General features: G+C 37.4%; 2 protein-coding genes across 2 annotated transcripts in view; both read left to right on the top strand.

The window, feature by feature from the left end:
* LOC101636007 overlaps positions 1-6591 on the top strand; it is a 57033-nt gene extending 50442 nt beyond the window's left edge. The window contains exons 6-7 of the mRNA XM_012731267.1: positions 4660-4739; positions 6513-6591. Of these exons, the coding sequence (XP_012586721.1) occupies positions 4660-4739; positions 6513-6591 (159 nt within the window). The remainder of the gene's footprint in view (positions 1-4659; positions 4740-6512) is intronic.
* A 376-nt stretch (positions 6592-6967) lies between these two features.
* On the top strand, positions 6968-20660 carry LOC105854234 (putative uncharacterized protein encoded by LINC01552). The gene is made up of 4 exons (XM_012731280.1): positions 6968-7047; positions 9143-9223; positions 9309-9369; positions 20578-20660. The coding sequence occupies exons 1-4, from the start codon at positions 6982-6984 to the stop codon at positions 20643-20645; spliced, it is 276 nt and encodes a 91-aa protein (XP_012586734.1). The 5' UTR covers positions 6968-6981; the 3' UTR covers positions 20646-20660.

Here is a 20660-nt window from a genome sequence, read left to right as displayed (position 1 = left end):
CTTCATATACTGGTTCCACTTCCTGGCACTATAAATGCTATCACAGGACACATTACTGTGGAACTGCTTCAAAATCAACTTGCAAGACTAGTGTCTAGCCTGAAGGGGCAACATTGCTTCCAATGCTGGTGTTGGTCTTGGTCGCCCCTGCTCTGCCAGCTCTGCCATCTTGTCAGTTTCTCCAGTCTTGATAACCTCAGGCATCATTACTGTGGGGAAAGGATGTCGGAAGGGAACTCTACAGAGTTCTGTGGATTCCACCCCCTACTCCAGCTTTCTGGACTCCATCCAGTGATTGGAAATTACAACTCCCAGCAATACCAAGGAAAGAACTGTGAGGACCCAGGGGCAGCTAAGCAGGCATTTTGGGACTTTGGGGGATGTGTGTATAATATAATACACACTACACACTCTCTTTATATATATACACACATTTATATATATATATATATATATATAAATACACACTACACACACTCTTTCTCCAGACCACCTGGCTGGTGGCTATCAGTAGAGTTCCAAGTTTGCCGAGCTGGTAGGGTGCTCTAGTTACCTTGTGTCTCTCTCTCTTTCCCTGGTTGTTCCTTTTTCTTTCCCTTTTTGTAAGTAAACCCATTATTGGCCTTTTTTTGTGTGCCTGCAGTACAATTAAATTTTGAGCCCGTGGGTGAGGACCCACAGATAGGCAGCCCAGTTCACACTGGGTTGCCCTATAACAACTTCAGGTCCAACATTCTCCTTAAATCCAGGAATAAATTTATATAAGTTATAACATATGACAAATTTTCTTTCTTCATGAATGTATTTTCATAGAAGCTGGTTATATTTTCTACATTTAATACTCCTTTCTTTTCCTTTATGTAGTCTTTGCTTTTTCATCACAAAAATATTTTTGTGCCTCTTTTTTTATTCATCTATTACAGCTTGCTCCTAACCTGCATATCTGATCAACCCTCCTCAATAACCCTCAGTGATATCTCACTGATCTATTTTAATGTCCGTCAAATCCAACGCCTTATTAAATTTTGTTAGCCTATGCAACTTTATTTGGAAATAAAGTTATCCTTTTTTTAGGCTGTTTAAAATATTGAAAATAGATTGAGGATCTTCTTCACCAATGCTTTTGTTCCTTTGTTTAAGTTATAGCTTATTTTGCTGTGCAAAAGCCTTTTAATGTGTCCTGTTTGTTTATATTTTTTTCTCTTACTATTATCAATTATATACCTGACTTTCTTCAATGAAATAATACATATATATTTATATGTGTATATATATACACACACACACACACACACACACAAATAGAAAAATTGTAATGAATCAATGACAGGAGAAAGAAAAAGCATACTATAAGGAATATGGTTAATCTTCTGTCATAACAAATTTTCGTTGTTGATTCTTAATTTAGAAGATTATATTTATTAAATATTTTTAACATTTTATGTTTTAAAATGGGAAACATTTAAGAATCATAACTTTTGTCTAAATGAACCTTACTTCTTAATTGTACATTTTTTGTTATAGATATATGTACAAAGAGAAATAGCTATAATAGATTATTTCTAATATTAATTTTTATTATCGTTATAATTATTTAATTTCCAGTCCCTATTGAGGACATTATCTACTTTATGTTAATATTACCATTTATTTCCCTTCTATCTATTGTTTAGCAGTCTAATGTTTGCATTTGTCAATGAAGTAGCCACATAAAGATCAGCACACATATTCCAGAGAAAATGGAATGTCAGCAGCTGACAAAACAAAATGACAGTTTAATGCAGACAGAGTCCGAATTCAATATAAAGGTGCTATAATAAAGTTGAAAGTTCAACTCAAACTGGAACACAAACACTCCATTCTACATGCTTTTTATTTTTTTTAATTAGAAGCTATCTTCATCAATTTAAAAATATTGTCTTTTGGAGAGATTGAATAAGTATTTGCTTTACAGAAGATATGCTTTAGCACATTCTTATCTCTAGTATGGCAGAGTTGATCATTATATGAGTCAGGGAAAGGGAGCCTTGAAAACTGGAACTGACTTTTATTGTATGTGAGTTTAAACATAGTCTTCTTTAAATAAACTGTGTTACAAAAGTGACTTTGGATATAGTGAAATACACACAATGTCTTTGTACATTGAAACTACCTTGCTTTACCAGTTTGTTTTCCCAACTTTCTGTGGATTAATTTTTTTAATTCGCGTTCATTTATCTCCTGTTGAGATGCTGGGGTGCTCCAAAGCCTGGGACTCTTAACCCCACTGATTTCCTTGGTCCACTCTTAACTCACTCTGCAGTGAGTCCACTCTGTGTCCTTGTGCTGGGACAGAGTGTTGGTCCAAATGAGTGTTTGAAAACCTGTCAATGGAAGGACCCCAAAAAGTACATGATTCATGTCATTTTGGTGACCCCCATGTTTTTTATTTGTCTTGGTAAATTCATTGCATGTTTCTTAGGCTGCCTCAACGCATCTGTGTTTTATGTGGCAGCTGTTACTACTCAGATTCATTCTGCCCCTCCAGATGTCAGTAAAATTGGTTCAGACCCACATTCTGGGCTTTGAGGCAGCCTGAAGAATATCTCAGGTGATCCACACGGAAGTTACACCCTACTTATTTTCTTTTTGTCTTCTTCCCCAGAACTTGGTCAGTGTCTGGGTCTCCTTGTGCACTGCTGGACACCCCAATTCACACTTTGCCTAGTCACACTCTGAATTCAGTTCAATCCTGCAATTTCTAATAGAACTTTCCAGTCTCTATCCCCAGCCCTCCCTTCCAATTTTTTTTTTACTCTTCAAGACTCTCTAATTCCTATTCCACATCAGGCTTCAGGTACCCCTGAGCAAAGTCCATACCAGCAAGATGGGCAACAGATCTAGGGCCTTTCAAGTCATAACCCCCCACTAGCAAAGATAAAAGTGGTAATAAGGAGCACTTTTCCTGTCTGTTGAATGGGAATATAGGAATAGTTAATGAGCAGATTTATATATTAAGGATATTTTTCATTGCCACTGCTCTCCTTGCCTTGAGAGCAGCATAGTAGTAAAATTCATCTAGTTGTCATTTAAAATAAAAATAAATAAATTATAACATTTTAAGCTTGTGACCTCATTGGATAAATAACTGTCCACTGTATAATGGTAAAATCTGACCATATGTAACAGCAGAGTAATGAATTTTTTAAAAATGCTTTTAATAAATCTATCCGATTTAATTTAATGAACTATCTAATTGCAAATGCAGTGTGCAAGTGCTAGTTTAATAAATAGACGAGGCCGGGCCCTCCATGGTGCTGAACGGGTTAAAGGGGGCCTCACCCGTTTCGGGCCCGAGTTCAATCGCAGGGTGACCCACATGGCGCAGCAGACCTCTCCTGTCTTCCCCCACAGCTCCCCTCAGCAGTGTACTTTGTCACTTTGTCTGTTGTGCTCCCTGCTCTGTATCTGGTGAATCCTCTCACCACCTGTGCGCCTCTGGCCTGGTTCTGTATGCATAAAAATAAACAAATAGAGGAGGCCGTGAAGACCCCCATGAGACAATGGTTGGCATATTTTAAGTCACAGTTACCTTTGTGTGAGCTGCAAAACTCACACAGCTTTGTAATTGATTTGAAATGATAATGTTTGTTTTATGTTCTTGCCAGGAAAGCTATGTAAGTCCTGCTCCCATGCAAGAAGAAAGGAGTATATATACATCAGTAGCTCAGGTAAAATATTACCGATATAATCCTTATTATTAACCTAACTATTTTTTCTATTGATGCTGCTTATTCTTAGGAAACAGTGATGGTTTTGACAGTTGTATTGAGAATCAGTTTTACAAAGAGTCAGATGACCTGATTGCTCAGAGAGTATGATTCCCGGATGTATCTCTGTGGTAGCCAAACACATTTCTTTCATTCATGACTTTGCTATAATTCCACAGCTTTGCTAAACTTTGTTCCCTTATAAAATATAAATAGTGCTGAGAAATGGCACAAAGCTTTAGAGTGACTAAGTTGGTCAGATCTTTTCCTGAAAAGTTTTAATGAAAGGAAATAGGGGCCCTCCCTGGTGGCGCAGCAGGTTAAAGAACAGCACAAAGAAGCTAAAGCCACCTCAACACGAGTTCTATCCCCGCCCCAGAGGTGACCCACATGGCAAGGCAGCCCTCTCCTGACCCACCTGCTGCTCCCCTCAGCAGTATACTTCGTCAGTCTGCCTGTTCTGCTCCCCACTCTATCTCTGGTGAATCCTCTCACCACCCCTGCACCTCTGGCCTGTACCCCAGTTCTGTATGCATAAATAAATCTTTTTTTTAAAGGGGGGAATAGAATAACTGGGGGCCACTCCCACTCTGGTGAAGAATGGAAGCAGCCACAATAGAAAAGGAAAATTATTTATGAAAAGAGATACCCGGAAGGGGGAGGGATGATGAAGATAAATTGTAGTGGCTTTGTAGCATTGTCTTGATTTGGGTCCCTTTAATGAATTGGGAAATGGCATCATGAGATTTAACTTCTTCCAATTCACGAGAATTTGCAACTAAACTTATTTCCCTTATTATTGATAGTAGCTAAAACTTGCATGCTATTACTGTAAATAGCTTTTCAGATTTATGAAGACATGGAGCACATTGTTCATGTAATTAACTTTGTGATATATTTTCTATTAAAGGCTGAAGAACACAGTGCTTTGAAGAAGCAAGTAGAAACATTAAAAGCTAAGTTAGATAATGAGAAAAAGAAGGCAGAAAGGTATGTTAGTAATTATTCATCATCATCATTTGTAGTACCACATTATCTAACTATTTGTAAATGTATTACAGGTTTAGGAAGGAATCAGAACGAATTAACAAACTCTGGGAAAAGAAATTCCATATTCTCAGGAACAGGTATAGTGTGGTGATGTATATAAATTCTATTTATAAAAATACAACTAATTATCTTTTAAGGAAAATGAAGGTCTTGCATTTTCTTTACACATTAATACAAAATGCCCTCATATACTTTTAATAAGAAATGTAAAATAATTGATCTAAAAATAGAATAGTCTCTTAAAAGGAAAGCCAATACAAGACTGTTTCTTTTCTCATATCAAGTTATAACCTTACAAAATCCCTTGGTACCTGATTTGGTTGGATCCATATCATCTTCTTCCCTAGGGCTGTGAAAGTATTTCTCTACTCATTGCACAGGACAGTATTTAACGGGTCTATATATTTGCAAAATTATTTTATATGCTTTAACCTCTACCTTTTTCTAGACAAGACAGCACCAGCACTTTAATTCTCAGATCCATTTTCCTCTTCCTCCTTTTAAAAATGAAGAAAGTGACCTTTATGATATTATGAAAAGGTAAAAGCGATGCTTATTTGCCCTGACATGTTAACATTAAAAATCCATATGTTCTTCTCTTGTTTCCTGCCACAACGCCCCCACCCCATTCTCTTCTTTGTCCCATGTTGGAAGTTCCTTTACAAGAGTCTCTCACAATCAAGCATCAGTCAACACATGATGGATTCCATGTTGATCTAAGTCCTAGGATAGGTCAAGTGTTAAACTCACTGATGATTTCATGGATAGCCTACATTTGTGCTGCATTTCAAACTGCATAGCGCGTGTGTGACACTCCATGTACACTGCTGTCCCTGGTGGCACATGGAGAATTCACACAACAGAAACTTCACCAGATGGTGATCTCTTCTTCTGGTATAAAATGTACTGTTGTGTTCATCTGTAACGATAATTACTCTGTGCTCTGGAAAATGTGCTTACTGCTACCATCCTAACCACATCGCACAGGAATTATAAAGACAAAATATAGATAAGGGTGAAACAAGTAATTTATTTTCCTCCCAAGTGGATTTTTTATTACTTCTGAAACAGAACAGAATGTCTTTTCTTACTTATTTGTGTGAGCTTCATTTTCATCTTCAGATTTATTTTGTATTTGTCCCTATGGGATTCATCTTATACTTCAATGACCACTTACAAGAGTATCTCAGTTTTACTTTAAATTGATTTGTTGTAAATCAAAACACTGGCACCATAATCATCATTTTGATCTCTGGCAGATTTTACGTTTATATCTAAATATTTAGGACAGCAGGAAATATCATTAGTTTTGTGTATATATTCATTCTCAGTTCATTGACTGATTAACTGGGACATGTTATCAGGACACAGTACGTTGTGTCTCTCTGGTTTTGTTGCATCACCACATATTAATTCAAAGTGATGTATGCAACAACAACAATATCCAGCTACTGCATCATGATGCTGTATGAAGATTAATTATATAGTTGAAGACTTGTATGTTAAAAGTAATTTCATTTCACTGTAATTGACTTTAGAACCGAAGCACTCATTTTTGTTTAGTGGAGGAAAAAGCTTCACCTTAGCCAGGAAAGATAATAGCCATTCCAATAATTTCTCAGTCAATTCATGATTAATACTCAGTTCCAACCCAATCAAGATCTTCATCTCTGACTCCCTTTTCCATTTCTGCTGAGTTTTTCCTATTTTCAGGAATACTGAAAATAAGAAGTGCTCAAATGGGCAGAGACCAGCCTTCCTTGAAGCGTGGCATAACTGGCAGAGCTACTGATGGCATCATTGTCATTTTTCTGGACCCAAATGGTGCACAGATGTAGGACATCAACTCAGGAATAGATTGCCTTATGGTTGATATCACCATGACGTACCAACTTCAACTCAACCCCAAAACTTGGGCCACCATAGTCTTGGCCCTGCAGTTGCACTGATACTGCGTTGCCACTTAATTGCCTGTGATTTCAGGGCTGAAAATACATAAATTTAAACAAAAGAGGTAATATTAATATTTTAAAATTTTACTGGTGTACAGCTCTCTTCTCCTAGACAGAAAATTCTAGCTCTTCTCTACATGAACACAATATTGGTTTCCTATTATTATGGTCTCTATAGATTTAATTTTACTTCTTTTATTTATTTCAGCTTTTATGTTCTCAAAAATGAGATGTTTACTAGGCACACATTGTACCGCCAGTTTGCTATGCTTGCTGAGACATCCTTCAATTATGCTGTAAGTACAATAGTGTTCAATGCTTTTTGTTCATAGTAGGTCATTTTTATATATATATAATTCTTCTTACTTCAGGATACTTTTTCTTTAACTGATTCTTCAGTTTTGGTTTTTTTTATAGTTCTGTCTTATAGACTCTTTTCTCAACTTTGACAGATGAGATCTGTGAAGCCCAGTGTTGTCAACTGCACTTTCTTGTGTATTGCCTAATCTTCTCTACAAGTTATAGTTGGAAAGCACTTTCATGTGTGGAGCACCTGTTCCTGACCCCAGTTTTTAGCCCTGCCGTAAGGGTGGCATTTTCTCCTACACCCACTGTTTGAAGTTATGAAACAATGGAGTACATTTAAACTAAAATTCCCAGCCCTCATACATTTAACACTGGGTTCTCTTACCATTTTCGCAAAAGACTTTAAGGTGGTGAAGAGAAGAGCCATGTGGATATCTAAAGATGAATTTTTCTGGACAGGAAAGGCCCATTGGAAAGCTATAAGGTAGAGCATATATACCTGGCTTATTTGATACAAAGCATCCACTGTGGCTAGAGCAGAAAGCCAAAGAAAAAAAGAAAATAGTAATAAATGTAGTCAAGAGAGTTATAGGACTTTGATTTGTTTTACTGAGTAAAACTGGGAGTCTTTGAACAGACCACATACCATTGTGAAGGGACAAGTCTGGCGTGAGGAAAGAAACAGGTTAGTGAGCTATTGAAACTGCTGGTGCAAAAAGTTGGTTTAGCTTGAACCACCTTGAGCAAACTAGGAAAGAAACATGCTGTGTCGCATGATGTACTTTGCAGTGTTAGATTTTTAGGAAAACAGCAAGATGGTCAGATGTTGAAGCAAACAGTACTTAGTGAAAGTACTATGCACTTAGCACAAAGTACTTAGTCAAAGAAGTGGGAAACACACAAAGTATACTTTTTTGACATTGAATCTAGCATGTTCTCATCATTGTTTCAGGATTTTATGTCTATAAAAGAAAAAAAGTAATGTCATTTATATTGTGATACTTCATTTGTTATAAGATATATATACCAATTTTAGGAATGTTAAAATATCAGATTATGTCTTAGAATCAATGAAAGAGGCTATCACACAATCAATGCCATTAGCAGAGGTTAAAATATATGCACAAAATTACTACTTACTATGTTGTAAATAGTTCCTTGAGAACAAAAGGGCAGTCAGTGTGGCTGGGGATGGAAAAAGTTCACACACATATATATGCACCTATACGTATATAAAATGCCAATAAGAAAGAAATCCTAGATAGGAAAAAATTCACACTTATCCCCAGGGAACAATTCACACTTATCCTCACGAACCTCAGTCTTCTTTTTGTAAACATGCTTTGATCCTTCCGCCTGGTCATCTTTCACTTCATATTTGCCTTGCACTATACAGTATCAAGTGACAATTCTGTTTGCAAACTGCTGCTTCTAAACTCCCAGAAGAGATCCTCTTGGTTTTTCACCATCCAGCAGTTGGGGATCAGGGCCTTCCCAGTGCTGGGAGGCTCAGGGGAAGCCCTGATCTGTCATAAACAGTGAATGCCAAATGGGTTAATGATAATAAAAGGTTAAGGAGAGTTTGACGAGACACCACAAAATACATTTTCCTTGAATTATTTTCCCTCAGATTGCTTTTAATAAGGAAGGGGTTTTTTTAATTATTTATTTAAAGATTTATTTTATTTATTAATGTATACAAAAGATGAAGTGCAGGCCAGAGGTTTGGGGGAGGGAGGAGAGTATTCACCAGAAACAGATTGGGGAGCAAAACAGGCAGATTTCTACTGAAATACACTGCTGAGGGGAGCAGTGGGTGGGTCAGAAGAGGTCTGCTGCGCCACGTGGGTCACCTCCCTGGAGGGGATCAAACTCATGCTGCAGTGGCTGTGGCTAGCTTCATAATGCTGAGACTTAGGTCCTTGTGTCACCAGGAAGGAAAGAATTTCCTCTGCCATATTTAAGCAAGTGAGTGTATATTTTTCATGTGTTCGTTAACTACTAGCTAAAGAAGAGACTACATCCACTTGATTTTATAATTATTTCCCCTAAAAAAAAATAGTATGTAACTTTTATGTCTTTCAGAAAACAAAACCTTTAGTTGTGCAGTCCAAAACAAACTTGACAGACACTACTTCTTCTGGGAGTGAACATAACCCTTCGATGGTAAGTAGATGTTTTTTCCCTATAAACATTTTATCAATCAGTGTTATTCAGCCCTCACTAATGGAACATTTTGGATTACCTACAGATTGACCACAAGTACATGGACATAATCAATGAACAGCTGCACTTTCCACCTTTGGCAAAATGTAAGAGTCTTTCTCGTTGGATAAAATTTTATGCACAGAACAGATATTTAGTCTAGATTAGCTTTGCTTTCCTTTAGTACCCTGAGGTATTTAGTGTTCTGGGTGAGTGCATGATTTATTTCATTCTGTTCATAAAACTAATACACAGATGTGCTGAATAAAAGTATGTGATATGTATTTCTGAATATTGATCACTGAATATTGATCAATTCATTTAAATAGTGAATACTGATTAAGTCAATTAATCGTACTTCAAAATCTGAAATTGTCTTAATTAAAATCCTGTTTATTTAACTGCCAACAAACAATGCTCTTGTTAAATTCATTTTCCTAACGTAAGAATTAGAACAAAACTAGGTCAACTTCTAGTACATGTTACCTCCCAGTAGTCCATAACAGGCTTCGAATTGAGTTTTCTTGAATTTGGAAATACATTTGTCCATAAATTTCCACAAGTCTTTAGAAAATAGCTGGGCTTCATTTTCCCTAGATTTGAAAACCAAAAATGCTTACTTATCACCTGTTTCAAAATTTCCCACATTATAAGTAGTCCAGTTGATGATCTAGAGTGGCAAAGTGAGTAAGTGTATTTAAAGAAATTCATTGCTTAAAACTTATTAATAAGTTCTAATGAACACATTGAATTAAAAAAGCATGTCGTTACTGTTGATGATACCAGAATGTTTGTAAACTCTGTTTTTGTGTCTAGGAATGTTTCAATATATACTTTTTTTTAAGATTTATTTATTTATGCATACAGAACTGGGGTACAGGCCAGAGGTGCAGGGGCGGTGAGAGGATTCACCAGAGACAGAGTGGGGAGCAGAACAGGCCGACTGACGAAGTACACTGCTGAGGGGTTTCGCGGGCAGGTCAGGAGAGGTAGTCTGCGCCAGGTGGGTCACCTCCGGGGTGGGGGATCGAACTCATGCTGAAATGGCTTTAGCTTCTTAGTGCTGTGCTTTAACCTGCTGCACCACCAGGGAGACCCCTCAATGTATACTCTTATATTGACTTTTTATGTAATGGAGAAGTGTGTAATGTGAGTCTAAATTCTAAAATCTAATGTTTAAATCTAACTTTTTGGTAATTAAAGTGAGCTTCAGCAAAGAGGAGCACTGTTCTTGACCCTTTGAAATAGATACTTTTTCTGTAGTGCTTGTTTGTAGGAAGTTTCTTGTTCCCAGGTGCCTGCTACGGGCACAGAAGAGTTTTTCATCATTCATGGTGCTGTCTGCCTCCCAGGCTGGCATTTGGATTATAGTAATGCTAAGACTGGACTCCAAGCATGTATTTACTTGCTTAAAGAACTGCAAATCTTTGAAGGCACTAGCATTAACTAAGTGATCCGATCTGTTGAGTTGTTGGAAATCCCAACATGGCAAGTTATATCTAAAATATCATAAGGCATTAAGAGAAGAGAGAGACTCATGGTTTAATCTCATAAATGTAGATTGTTGTGGGCCCTCAACATTGTTGGTGGCGCAGCAGGTTAAAGCACAGCACTAAGAAGCTAAAGCCACTTCAGCATGAGTTCGATCCCCACCGCAGAGGTGACCCACCTGGTGCAGTAGACCACTCCTGACCTGCCCGCTGCTCCCCTCAGCAGTGTACTTCGTCCACCTGCCTGTTCTGCTCCCCACTCTGTCTCTGGTGAGTCCTCTCACTGCCCCTGCACCTCTGGCCTAAACCCCAGTTCTGTATGCATAAATAGATAAATCTTTTAAAATATATAGAGATTGTTGAATTTAGAACCTGTGGTTGGCCTGAAATTTTATCTGAAGTTTAATTAACAGCAGCATCCATCCCCCCACAAAATCAGTGGAGCATTTTGCATCCAACTTGATTTTCCTCAGGTGAGTAAACTATTTTTCAAAGGTCCATTTGAAATAATATAAATTCACCTTGATAACCACCTAGAAAATAAGGCAATCCCAAACACTGTCATTCCTTCTCCTCAGCCCTGAGAATGCTGTTCTAAAAATTGTCATAAAAGTGATTGTGCCACCTATTTGCTTTACTAATACAATTGGATGTAATTTTTTTAGAATCCACAATTGTTTAGTATGCCACAACGCTCACTGCTGTGAGTCTGCATTGCAGAGATTGCATCCGTGACTCTGATGCCTCTGAACATAACCCTGAAATTTCTTTTCTACTTCATTTTCCGATACAAGGCTGATGTGCCCCGCTTCCCACTGAAGGTAGTTTGAGGAAATAAACCAGTTAACTCACGCTTCCGCCTAGTTGAGTTTCAATCCTAATTTAACAAAAATATGTATTTTTTTTTATTTTTCAAGTGTAAAAACAAATAAATGAGTGTCAGGAGGAAAGCAGAACTACAAATTAAATTTGGGGCATAAATGAATCTTGCCATTTAAAAGCTAGGTCTTTAATGATTTGCACTATTCAGTGTTAACCATTTGAGGCATTTAGAGGTCCAGGTTTCTTGGAAGGCTTAGTGCCCTAGGAAATTATTGACAACATTGTCAGTGTTTTCAAGTTCCAATTCACAAATCCATTATTAGATTACTTTCAGGACTCTAGTAAATACTTGAATATATTGTTTTGAATATAGTGTTTTGAATATATTGTATTGAATATAGTGTTTGAAGCATTAATTCACAAATATATTACTAAAGAGGTGTTCAGCTACCTGGTTAGTATGTCTGACTTACAGACATCTCTAACACGAGAAGGGGCTGTCATCTACTGACAGCCCTAAATCAAATTCTGTAAAGAGCCCATTAATGTTTTAAATGCCTATTGAAGATTTAGCTTCCCTGCTACAGGATCTTCAGTGTTGCCTCAAACTGAGGTTCTTAGGTTATACTTCCTAGAACACAAGATACTCTTAAATTTATTTACTTTTTACATTATTAATTTTTTATTTCTCCCCTCAGATGTAGTCCCTGTCGCTCTCCCACCACCATAGCACCCATGAACCATCACCATAGTCCCCAGTCTCTTCTCTCTCCTGTCTCAACCCCTCTTCCTCCCCTTCCTCTGCTGGACGTCTCTGATCTGTTGTCTGTCCACAAGTTTTATCTTTTTCCTGATCCTGTGTTCAGTTTCTCTATATTCCACATTTAAGTGAACCCATGTCTTCTATCTCTTTCTGACTTATTTTTCTTAGTATAATCCCTTCCAGCTCCAACCATGTTGCTGCAAAAGGCATGAGTTTCTCTTTTATGATTGTTGAGTAATATTCCATTGTACATATGTGTCACATCTTGATTCACTCATGTTTCCACAAGACACTTTAACAATCATGTAAAGTGAACATTTAGTCGATGTATGTACTATTCTAAATGTCTTAATTTTTAACTCTAATACTCACAAAGCCTTATGAAGTTAGCATTCTTGCTTTATTCCAGTCCACAGAAGAGACTACTGGATTCAGAGAAGTTTAGACAAATGCCAGAGTTAGTCCACAAATAAGTATAGTCACTGCTGGACAAGGTGGGCCTGGACCCCAGTCTGTAACCACTCGATTATATTAACTTGCCCAAGGATCACAGAACAATATGTCCCATTCTCAACCATACACAGTGAGGAAAATGTGACCCAACAAAAGACTTAGGAAATGGAGAAATTTCTGTTCTAATGCCAGTTCCAGCCACTTACTCACTAGGTGACTTCATCTCAGTTGCCTGTGCTATGTAGAATTCAGAGGGTATCCTCACCTATGACTTTGTTAGGAGGATTAAATGGCATCATGTATGTGATGTACCAAGTTACCTCTCCTTCTGAGTTGTTCATAATATAATCCCCCAGCTTCCCAAGTTAAAATCTGGCAACCAAACTTTGAATCCACTGCACACACCACTAGTAAACTAATCTCTCCATTAGTTCTTCAGTGACTAATTTGCTACCAGGCCATTAATAAGAATAAATTCTAGCATTAGTGTCAAAATATACAGTATATATTTTGAAAAGTGTGAAATGAAACAAGTCTACTTTTAAAATGTTTTATGAGGTGACACATCTTTCCTAAAAATGGAAAATGACTTGTTATGTGGCACATTTTAATCCCCCAAAATCTAAAGAGTGCAACCGAGGACCACTAGTGAAGCATAGAAAGTTTGATAAGTAAGTCCTTGTAATTGCACGGGATTTAAAAAATGAGGTACAATACTATCACAAAATTTCAAAGCAGTTTTTTATGCAGTAGTAATTATCCCAGGAGAGCCCAGGTAACATTATTAATTTGTTTGCTACTTCACTGTGATAAAATTTGGGATCTAAGCTGCCCATTGTCTGCTGTGCAGAGCCACAGATTTTATGTACTCAAGAAGACCTTTCTCACAGTCCAGTAATTAGGTGCTATTGACATTGTAATCTTAGGAAAGGTTCTTAATGAGCCCCAAAGACACGATCTCAATGATAAAACCTCAGAGTTAACAGTGATTCTTTAAGTGGCTTGTGGGTAAGTGAGAGCTCAAACAATAATATCTGAAACAGAGGAGAAACCCAAATTTAAACCAAGATTACATTGTGTCAATAATTCTCTGAGAAGAAACATCCAAGAGGTGGTTTTAGATTTAAAGAATAGAGGAACAGTAACAACAGTTTGTCAGAATTTTAATTTTAAAACCTTTTGTTACCCTTTGACACTTGGAACCAGAAAGGTCTTTTTGGATGTTTTGTTGTTTAGTAAACCTATTTCCAGTGTATTTATACAAATAAATGTTTATTGGAAAGTCAAGATTAATATGCATTAACATGTACTTCATTAATTTGATAGATTATCTTGTATAATCCACTGCTTACACATGCTTTCACGTATACATAGATAATGTTTCATTTAATAAATGCCAGGAAGACATTCCTAATTATGCCCAATACTTTACTTAGAGCTCGAAAGTATAAAGATGAGAATGCTTCTGGCATACACTCTTTTTCCACTGTTGGGCAGTGAGTTGGATTCCAGCAGTTTGTCTGGATCCTGTGACTGCTGATTTCATCCCAAATTTCTGTTGCCCTGCTGCTGCCCTGTTACTAGTTAGGCATTAAAGTTATACAAGTCTTTATGTTGGTAACAAAACGTTAAGTAGGGGTTTAATTCATGAAGAGACAATGATATTAACCTTTTAAGCAAAATCTACTTATTTATGCATACAAGGATTCACCAGAGACAGAGTAGGAGCAGAACAGGCAGATTGACTGAAATACACTGCTGAGGGGAGCAACAGGAGAGACAGGAAAGGTCTGCTGTGCCCTGTGGATTAGTTTCCTGCCTAGGGATCAAACTCAGGAAGCAGCAATAATAGCACGATAATGCTGAGACTTAACCCCTTGGCCACTACGGAGGCCTCGTTTTCTGTATTCTGATGGTGTGTTGTTTTACTACAGTATATTCAATTAGTGCTTTTATCTTTCTCAATATTCAAAGTACAAATTGAATTTCATGATTTATAATTTTCTTCTTGAAATATCTCAGCTATTATATTTTCCTTCTTTCTTTTTTTTTCTTTTTTTCTAAGTATTTATTTATTTATGGGCCCTCCCTGGTGGCACAGCTGGTTAAGGCACACCACTGCAAGCTGACAGCAGCCACTTCAGTGTGAGTTCAATCCCCTGCCCCAGAGATGACCCACATGGCACAGCAGACCTCTCCTGGCCTTCCCACTGCTCCCCTTAGCAATGTATTTCTATATATCTGCCTGTTGTGCTCTCCACTCTGTTTGGGGTGAATCCTCTCACCACCCCTGCACCTCTGTCCTGTACCCCAGTTCTAGTGCCTAAATAATGCATAAACTTTATTTTTGAAGATTTATTTATCTGTGCATACAGGAACTAGAGCACAGGCCAGAGGTACGGGATGGTTTGTGGCGGGGGGGCAGTAACAGGATTTACAAGAGACAGAATGGAGAACAAAACAGACAGATCCACTGAAATAACACTGCTGAGGGAAGCAGTGGGTGAGACAGGAGAACTCTGTTAGACCATGTGGTTCAGCTCTCTGGCCAAGGATCAAACTCATGCTGCAGTGTCTTCAATAGTTGCATAGTGCTGTGTTTTAACCTGCTGCACCACCAAGGAGGGCCCTCAACTACTGTATTTTCAAGTAATGCTTGTATAACATCTCGACATTCATTTTTCTATCATTTTTCTTAAGTGCCTATCAATTTCTTTCCCATGCCACTAATCTAAATTTTCTAATTATCATTGTCTTTTTTTTTCTTCTGTTGTGTACCTGGGTTTATTCCCTCTCTGTCCAACTTTACTTTTTATGAGTACAGACTTTACCTTTTATGAGTACAGACACTTTGGATAAGGGCCATCCCTAATGACTTCATCTGCAAATAGCCTAGGTCATATCTCCAGGGACTGGGAGTTAGGACTTCACCATCTTGGGGGATACAGTCTAGCCTGTCACACCCTGGTTCATTGCTTTGAATTTCTTTATCAGAGAAATGTTAATCTTCTTTAGCCCAGTTTTTTTTTTGTTTTCTATTTTTAAATTTTTATTTATCACATCCATGTGATATTCAAATAATAAATTCACTACTCCATTGCGCTCTTTTGTCCAAAAAATGTCCTATATGTTTAAACCAGTTGTCTTCATATTTCTGGCTCAAAGACTCTTCATCTGGTTTTCTATAATCTATTCTAAGAAACTTTCTAAACAGTGACATCGCTATTGTTGTTCTTGCATCAAAACATGCATTTTGTTCATATCCATCGTTTTTAAGCTTCTTCGTTGTTTTACTTTTTATTGCAGTGATGTTGATGCACAACACTCTATATGACTTGGAGAATATCATACTCTTCAAATGTATGTCCAGACACTATGCCCTACCTACCTTCTTTTTTAAGTACTGTGCATTACCTTTGCTTCTATCCCATAGTTAAAGCATGTGTCATGGCTAAGACCAGAGTCACTGTGGGAGACAACCTCAAAATCATGGATACCATGAAGATCGCACCTCTCTATTATCACTCATTCATTGTACAGACTTTATGAACACTTGTTATAAGCAAAGCTTTGGGCTAGGCCTACAATGAAGGTACAGAGTCTTCTTAGTGCTTGGAATTTATATTCTAAGACTAATCCGCAAAGCCTAGCCCAGTCAGTGTAAGTAATACCAGGAACGTGCAATGAGGCAGGACAGGCCTGAGAGGCCTCTCTGCATTCTTTATTGCTCAGGATTTTCTATCTGTATAGTTTCTTCTGTCAAAAGGATAATAAAAATCTAAAGTACAGAAAGAAAATTTAAATTTTTTTCTGTGTATTTTTAAATTATAATAGAAGAAATTCCTATATTTCTTTGGTAACCTATAAATACAAACATGAAATTGTATGAAAATAATATTTCTGCTAAATAGCCAAGGCTCAAAATTGAGAAGAGCAGTTAAATGTGTGATCTTAGATGCCCCCCCCCACTCATTTGTTTATAGGATAGTTGTAACTTCAAATTCGTACTTGTGCAAATTACCTAGAACAAAATTCCAAGTGAAAATCTTTTTAAAAATAGCTACCTAAAGCTTCCATATTAAGTATATTTACTTTTCTCTAGGATTAGGACAGATTGCATTGGGAGCTCAGTCTTTCATACAGAGGGGAGTGAGGAATAGAGTTGAGCTTTCATTTTCTCACAAAAGGCACAATGTGAAGCGCATCTGTGAACATTGCATAATTTGTTATGTTCTACAAAGAGGTGGGTTTTTGTTAGACACATACCAAAGCTATTTGGTACTGTTTCACCAATGATCTCTATTCAGGTCCAGAAAAGAAATTGGCCTCAGAAGAGTGAAAGGAGAGTAAATTTTTCTTTAAAAATTAGATACAGATTATCACTTCAAAATGCAGGAGGGAATTTTACAAGTGACGATGCACTGATTAGCTTTCCAACGGACATCCAGTCCTTTATGGAACACATACGAGCTGTGGTCAACTGTGACCAATGTGGTTTATTACTCTCCAGAAGAGTTGAACTGAGATTACCCATCTAATTTAATTGAGAAATGTTGGGTGAACTTGAACTGTTTCATGGACATGAATGACCAGAAAATTTATTTGATAAGACATTAAAGGCTGAATATGGTAACTATCTCTTTGATGGTTTGATACAGTCATTTCTCTAGTTCATTAGCATTTCTTTCATATATTTTTTGTTATTTCTCTTCTGATTATATGAACAGCCTAAATGAAAGAAAAGAGGGGGCTGATTTCTACACAATATTATTACCAAAAATAGAAGCCTTACCTTTATTGGCAAATATTCATGACAGTTTTAATGTAGTTAACATTTTTAAAATGACATCAACTTTCAAATAAAGGAAACTGGCAATAATTAAATTGTGGCAAAATTAGTAAGTCCACTGTTTTCATGTGGTATTGCCGAAGTTATATTTAATTATTGTCTTCTGATTTTATTAAATAAGAGCAAAGAGACATCCAGAAGTTGGTGACGTTATCACCAATCTCCTTGGTGTTTCCTTATAAATTGGACAACATGCGCTATCCTTGGTGGCATCTCAGTGAAACATTTATGGTAACTTCATAGCTTGGCCCACAAAGTGGCAACATATGGTAAAAGTGTTTCTTCTCCATATGTCCGCTAAGGTTTAAGGTGAATTTTTCTATGTATTCAGTGACAATGCTAATGTGTAATTTGGATATGAATTGTTTTTTACTGTATTTCAGTGGGTTACCTTTTAAACTGTTCACAGAACCTCAGATATAGAAACCTGAGAATAAATTACAAAAATCATACTTCAAGTTACTAGTGACTCTTTAAATGGAATTTTTCATTGCAACTATGTCATTAAGATAGAAAGGCCTTTTGGTTGTGCCCATACAAGCATAATAAATTGTATATGTTTGTGATACTGAATGACTCTTGCCCATATGCTGTGCTGCAAAGCTACATGAATGAGGCATTTACCAAATCAGGCCCACCACATTAAACAGAAAAACAATCTTTATTCATGGTGACTTATCAGTTTCAATTAATCAACCTTAACAATGGAAATTCTGATGTGTTCAAGCAACTTGAAAGCAATAGGTCATCTCCAGGGCAGCCATGTTGTGTCTTTGTGCCTAAGGTTTCAAACAAAGCTACATCTCTAATAAATATACATACATAAACATATGTACATGTGCATATATATACATGCCAATGGATGGTTACTGTTATGTCTAGTCGTGCCAATAAAAATGCACGCTGATTGTTTATACATTTTTTTAATCATAGCAGATGTAATTGTTTTCCTTCAAGTATTAGTTTTTGAGCTCTGCAAGTTTAAACAAAAGGAAAGAAATTTCCATTGGATGACCATCCTTTCAGTTTCTGTGCTGCTATGTGAATAGCATTGTGCAAACCATTCCAATGGTTTTGAAAAGGGGTAACCATTGGTTTGATTTGGTTACACGGTTTAGTAAAGAGCTCCCTCCCACTGCCTTAGGGTCTGTGAAAGGTCTGTGACCTGTTTAGAACTGCCAAGTGAAATGTCATGTCGCCCCTCCCAAATGGGAGTATCTGCATTCATTTGATCAGTATAAAAAATGATTGGGGATGGCGAGATCAGTGCTTTTGAATTGCAATTTATAGCAGTTTACAAAAATGCACATTGTTGGAAAAGAAAACATGGAAGTGTTTCTTTCTAAATTGCATTACCTGTGAAATGTCATTAGTCTTTTAAGGATATTTACATCCTTTTTATTATTATTTAGAAGACTTATATTAACTAAAGAAAACCAGATTTTTATGACATTATGATTTTTTAGCTTTTTTGATGTTAATCACAAATATAAGGAATACAATATGCCTGAATTCTTAGGATAAACATAATTTCTTCTTCAATGTATTAGTCCTCTAAGATAGTCTTTGCTAACAGCTTGTATTGGCAGAAGATTCCCAAATACCTTTCCCAGATTATAGGGGAGATTCATAATTTGGTAATTGCTCTGTCTGATGAATTCTAATAAAGAGCCTGAAATCAAGGGCATACTTACTCCTCAAAGGGTTTTACTACTGAAACTTCTTTGTCAGGTGAAGTCTTTCTAAATTATGGAACCCATATGCCCAGCTGCATGTATGCTTAGTTTCTTAAAAGGAAATCTTATTTATTAAATGTGAAAAACAGCAGTTGAAATTAATCCAAAAAGTTAAGGTAGGCTGTCAAGTTCATAAAGTCTTAATGCAGCCAGCAGCACCTATGGGGAACAGGAGACAATGCCATTTAAAATGCCATTTAAAAGCTCCATTTCTTCACCTTAGACAGTGGGTGGAATTGGACATTAGTTTGAAGAATTCTTGTTTTAGTCAGAAAAGTTACCTTGGGAGAGGACCCCAGAACATCCCTGGTTGATAGTTGACTAGAAAAAGAAAACTGTGTGATAAAAGACTTGACCCAGATAGACTCCCAAGCACTCCACTTTGAACCTCCCCACCATTGAAAGCAGAGGTTGTCACGTTTTTATCTTTGTTCATGTTAAGCCTTGGAATGACAGCCTGGCTCTGTGTTCCCCTCTCCCACTCCCGGGCTGTAAGTGTCCACATTGACACCTACCGGTGACCACAGGCTGCAATGCTTTGTTGCCTTCTTCACGCCCCTGGCTTTCACTGGGATTAGCTGGGGCCTTTGTTTCCCTTCAAAGCTGGAACATCACATCCCATGTTGTGACTTCGCTGTCTCAGACCCCCAACGCTTTCCTCACAATTTACACACCAGGTAAATGCCCCTCCCTACAGAGCAGGGAGTCCAGCTTGGGTGTGCTCCATTTCCCAACTTCAGAACTATTCCCCGTTCTTTTGATCTTTTTTCCTTTTCACTCACAATTGTCTACCTCATGTGGAAGAAAGACAGAGCAGCAAATGGACATTTACATCTTCGGTCCCTGGACCCAAACCCAGGACAACCTCTCCAATTCTTTTTCATTATCTTACAATGGCCCCTAATTTTAGAAAGGGGACTCTCAGCAGGTGATGTACTAGTTAGTCACCCATGCCTAAGACCATCTCTTATAGTCCAGGACCACAGGAAAACTGTGTCAGAAAAGAAAAATTGGCTGAGGTACTATTTTGAAGGCCAAGGAGGCGCTCGCTCACCACCTCTTTGCCTCCTCTCTCCAGGGAAGAGTTTCCCCAAGCTGGGGTAGGCCTGGGGGGGATTCAAGACAAGGTTGAGGGGTGGGGGGTGGCTTATGTACAGTAATTAACACAAATTTCACATCTGTTCATCTTTTCATATTTTTAGTGAAAATGGCAGCGAAACATTCACTGAAGTCCTCGATACCAACGACTGATAAGGAGAGCATTCATTAACCAGCAGGATACTGA

The sequence above is a fragment of the Condylura cristata genome, unplaced genomic scaffold (genome assembly GCF_000260355.1).
Source record: "Condylura cristata isolate star-nosed mole 26May11 unplaced genomic scaffold, ConCri1.0 scaffold00030, whole genome shotgun sequence".
Taxonomy (NCBI): Eukaryota; Metazoa; Chordata; class Mammalia; order Eulipotyphla; family Talpidae; genus Condylura; species Condylura cristata.
This window is presented reverse-complemented; position numbering and strand designations above follow the sequence as displayed.

Bases quoted from the DNA above. Each gene is read 5' to 3' on its own strand.
- LOC105854234 (XM_012731280.1), top strand. From the start codon at position 6,982: ATGTTTACTAGGCACACATTGTACCGCCAGTTTGCTATGCTTGCTGAG. The intron at 7,048-9,142 runs GTAAGTACAATA...TATGTCTTTCAG, and splicing joins AGACATCCTTCAATTATGCT to AAAACAAAACCTTTAGTTGT. The intron at 9,224-9,308 runs GTAAGTAGATGT...GATTACCTACAG, and splicing joins GTGAACATAACCCTTCGATG to ATTGACCACAAGTACATGGA.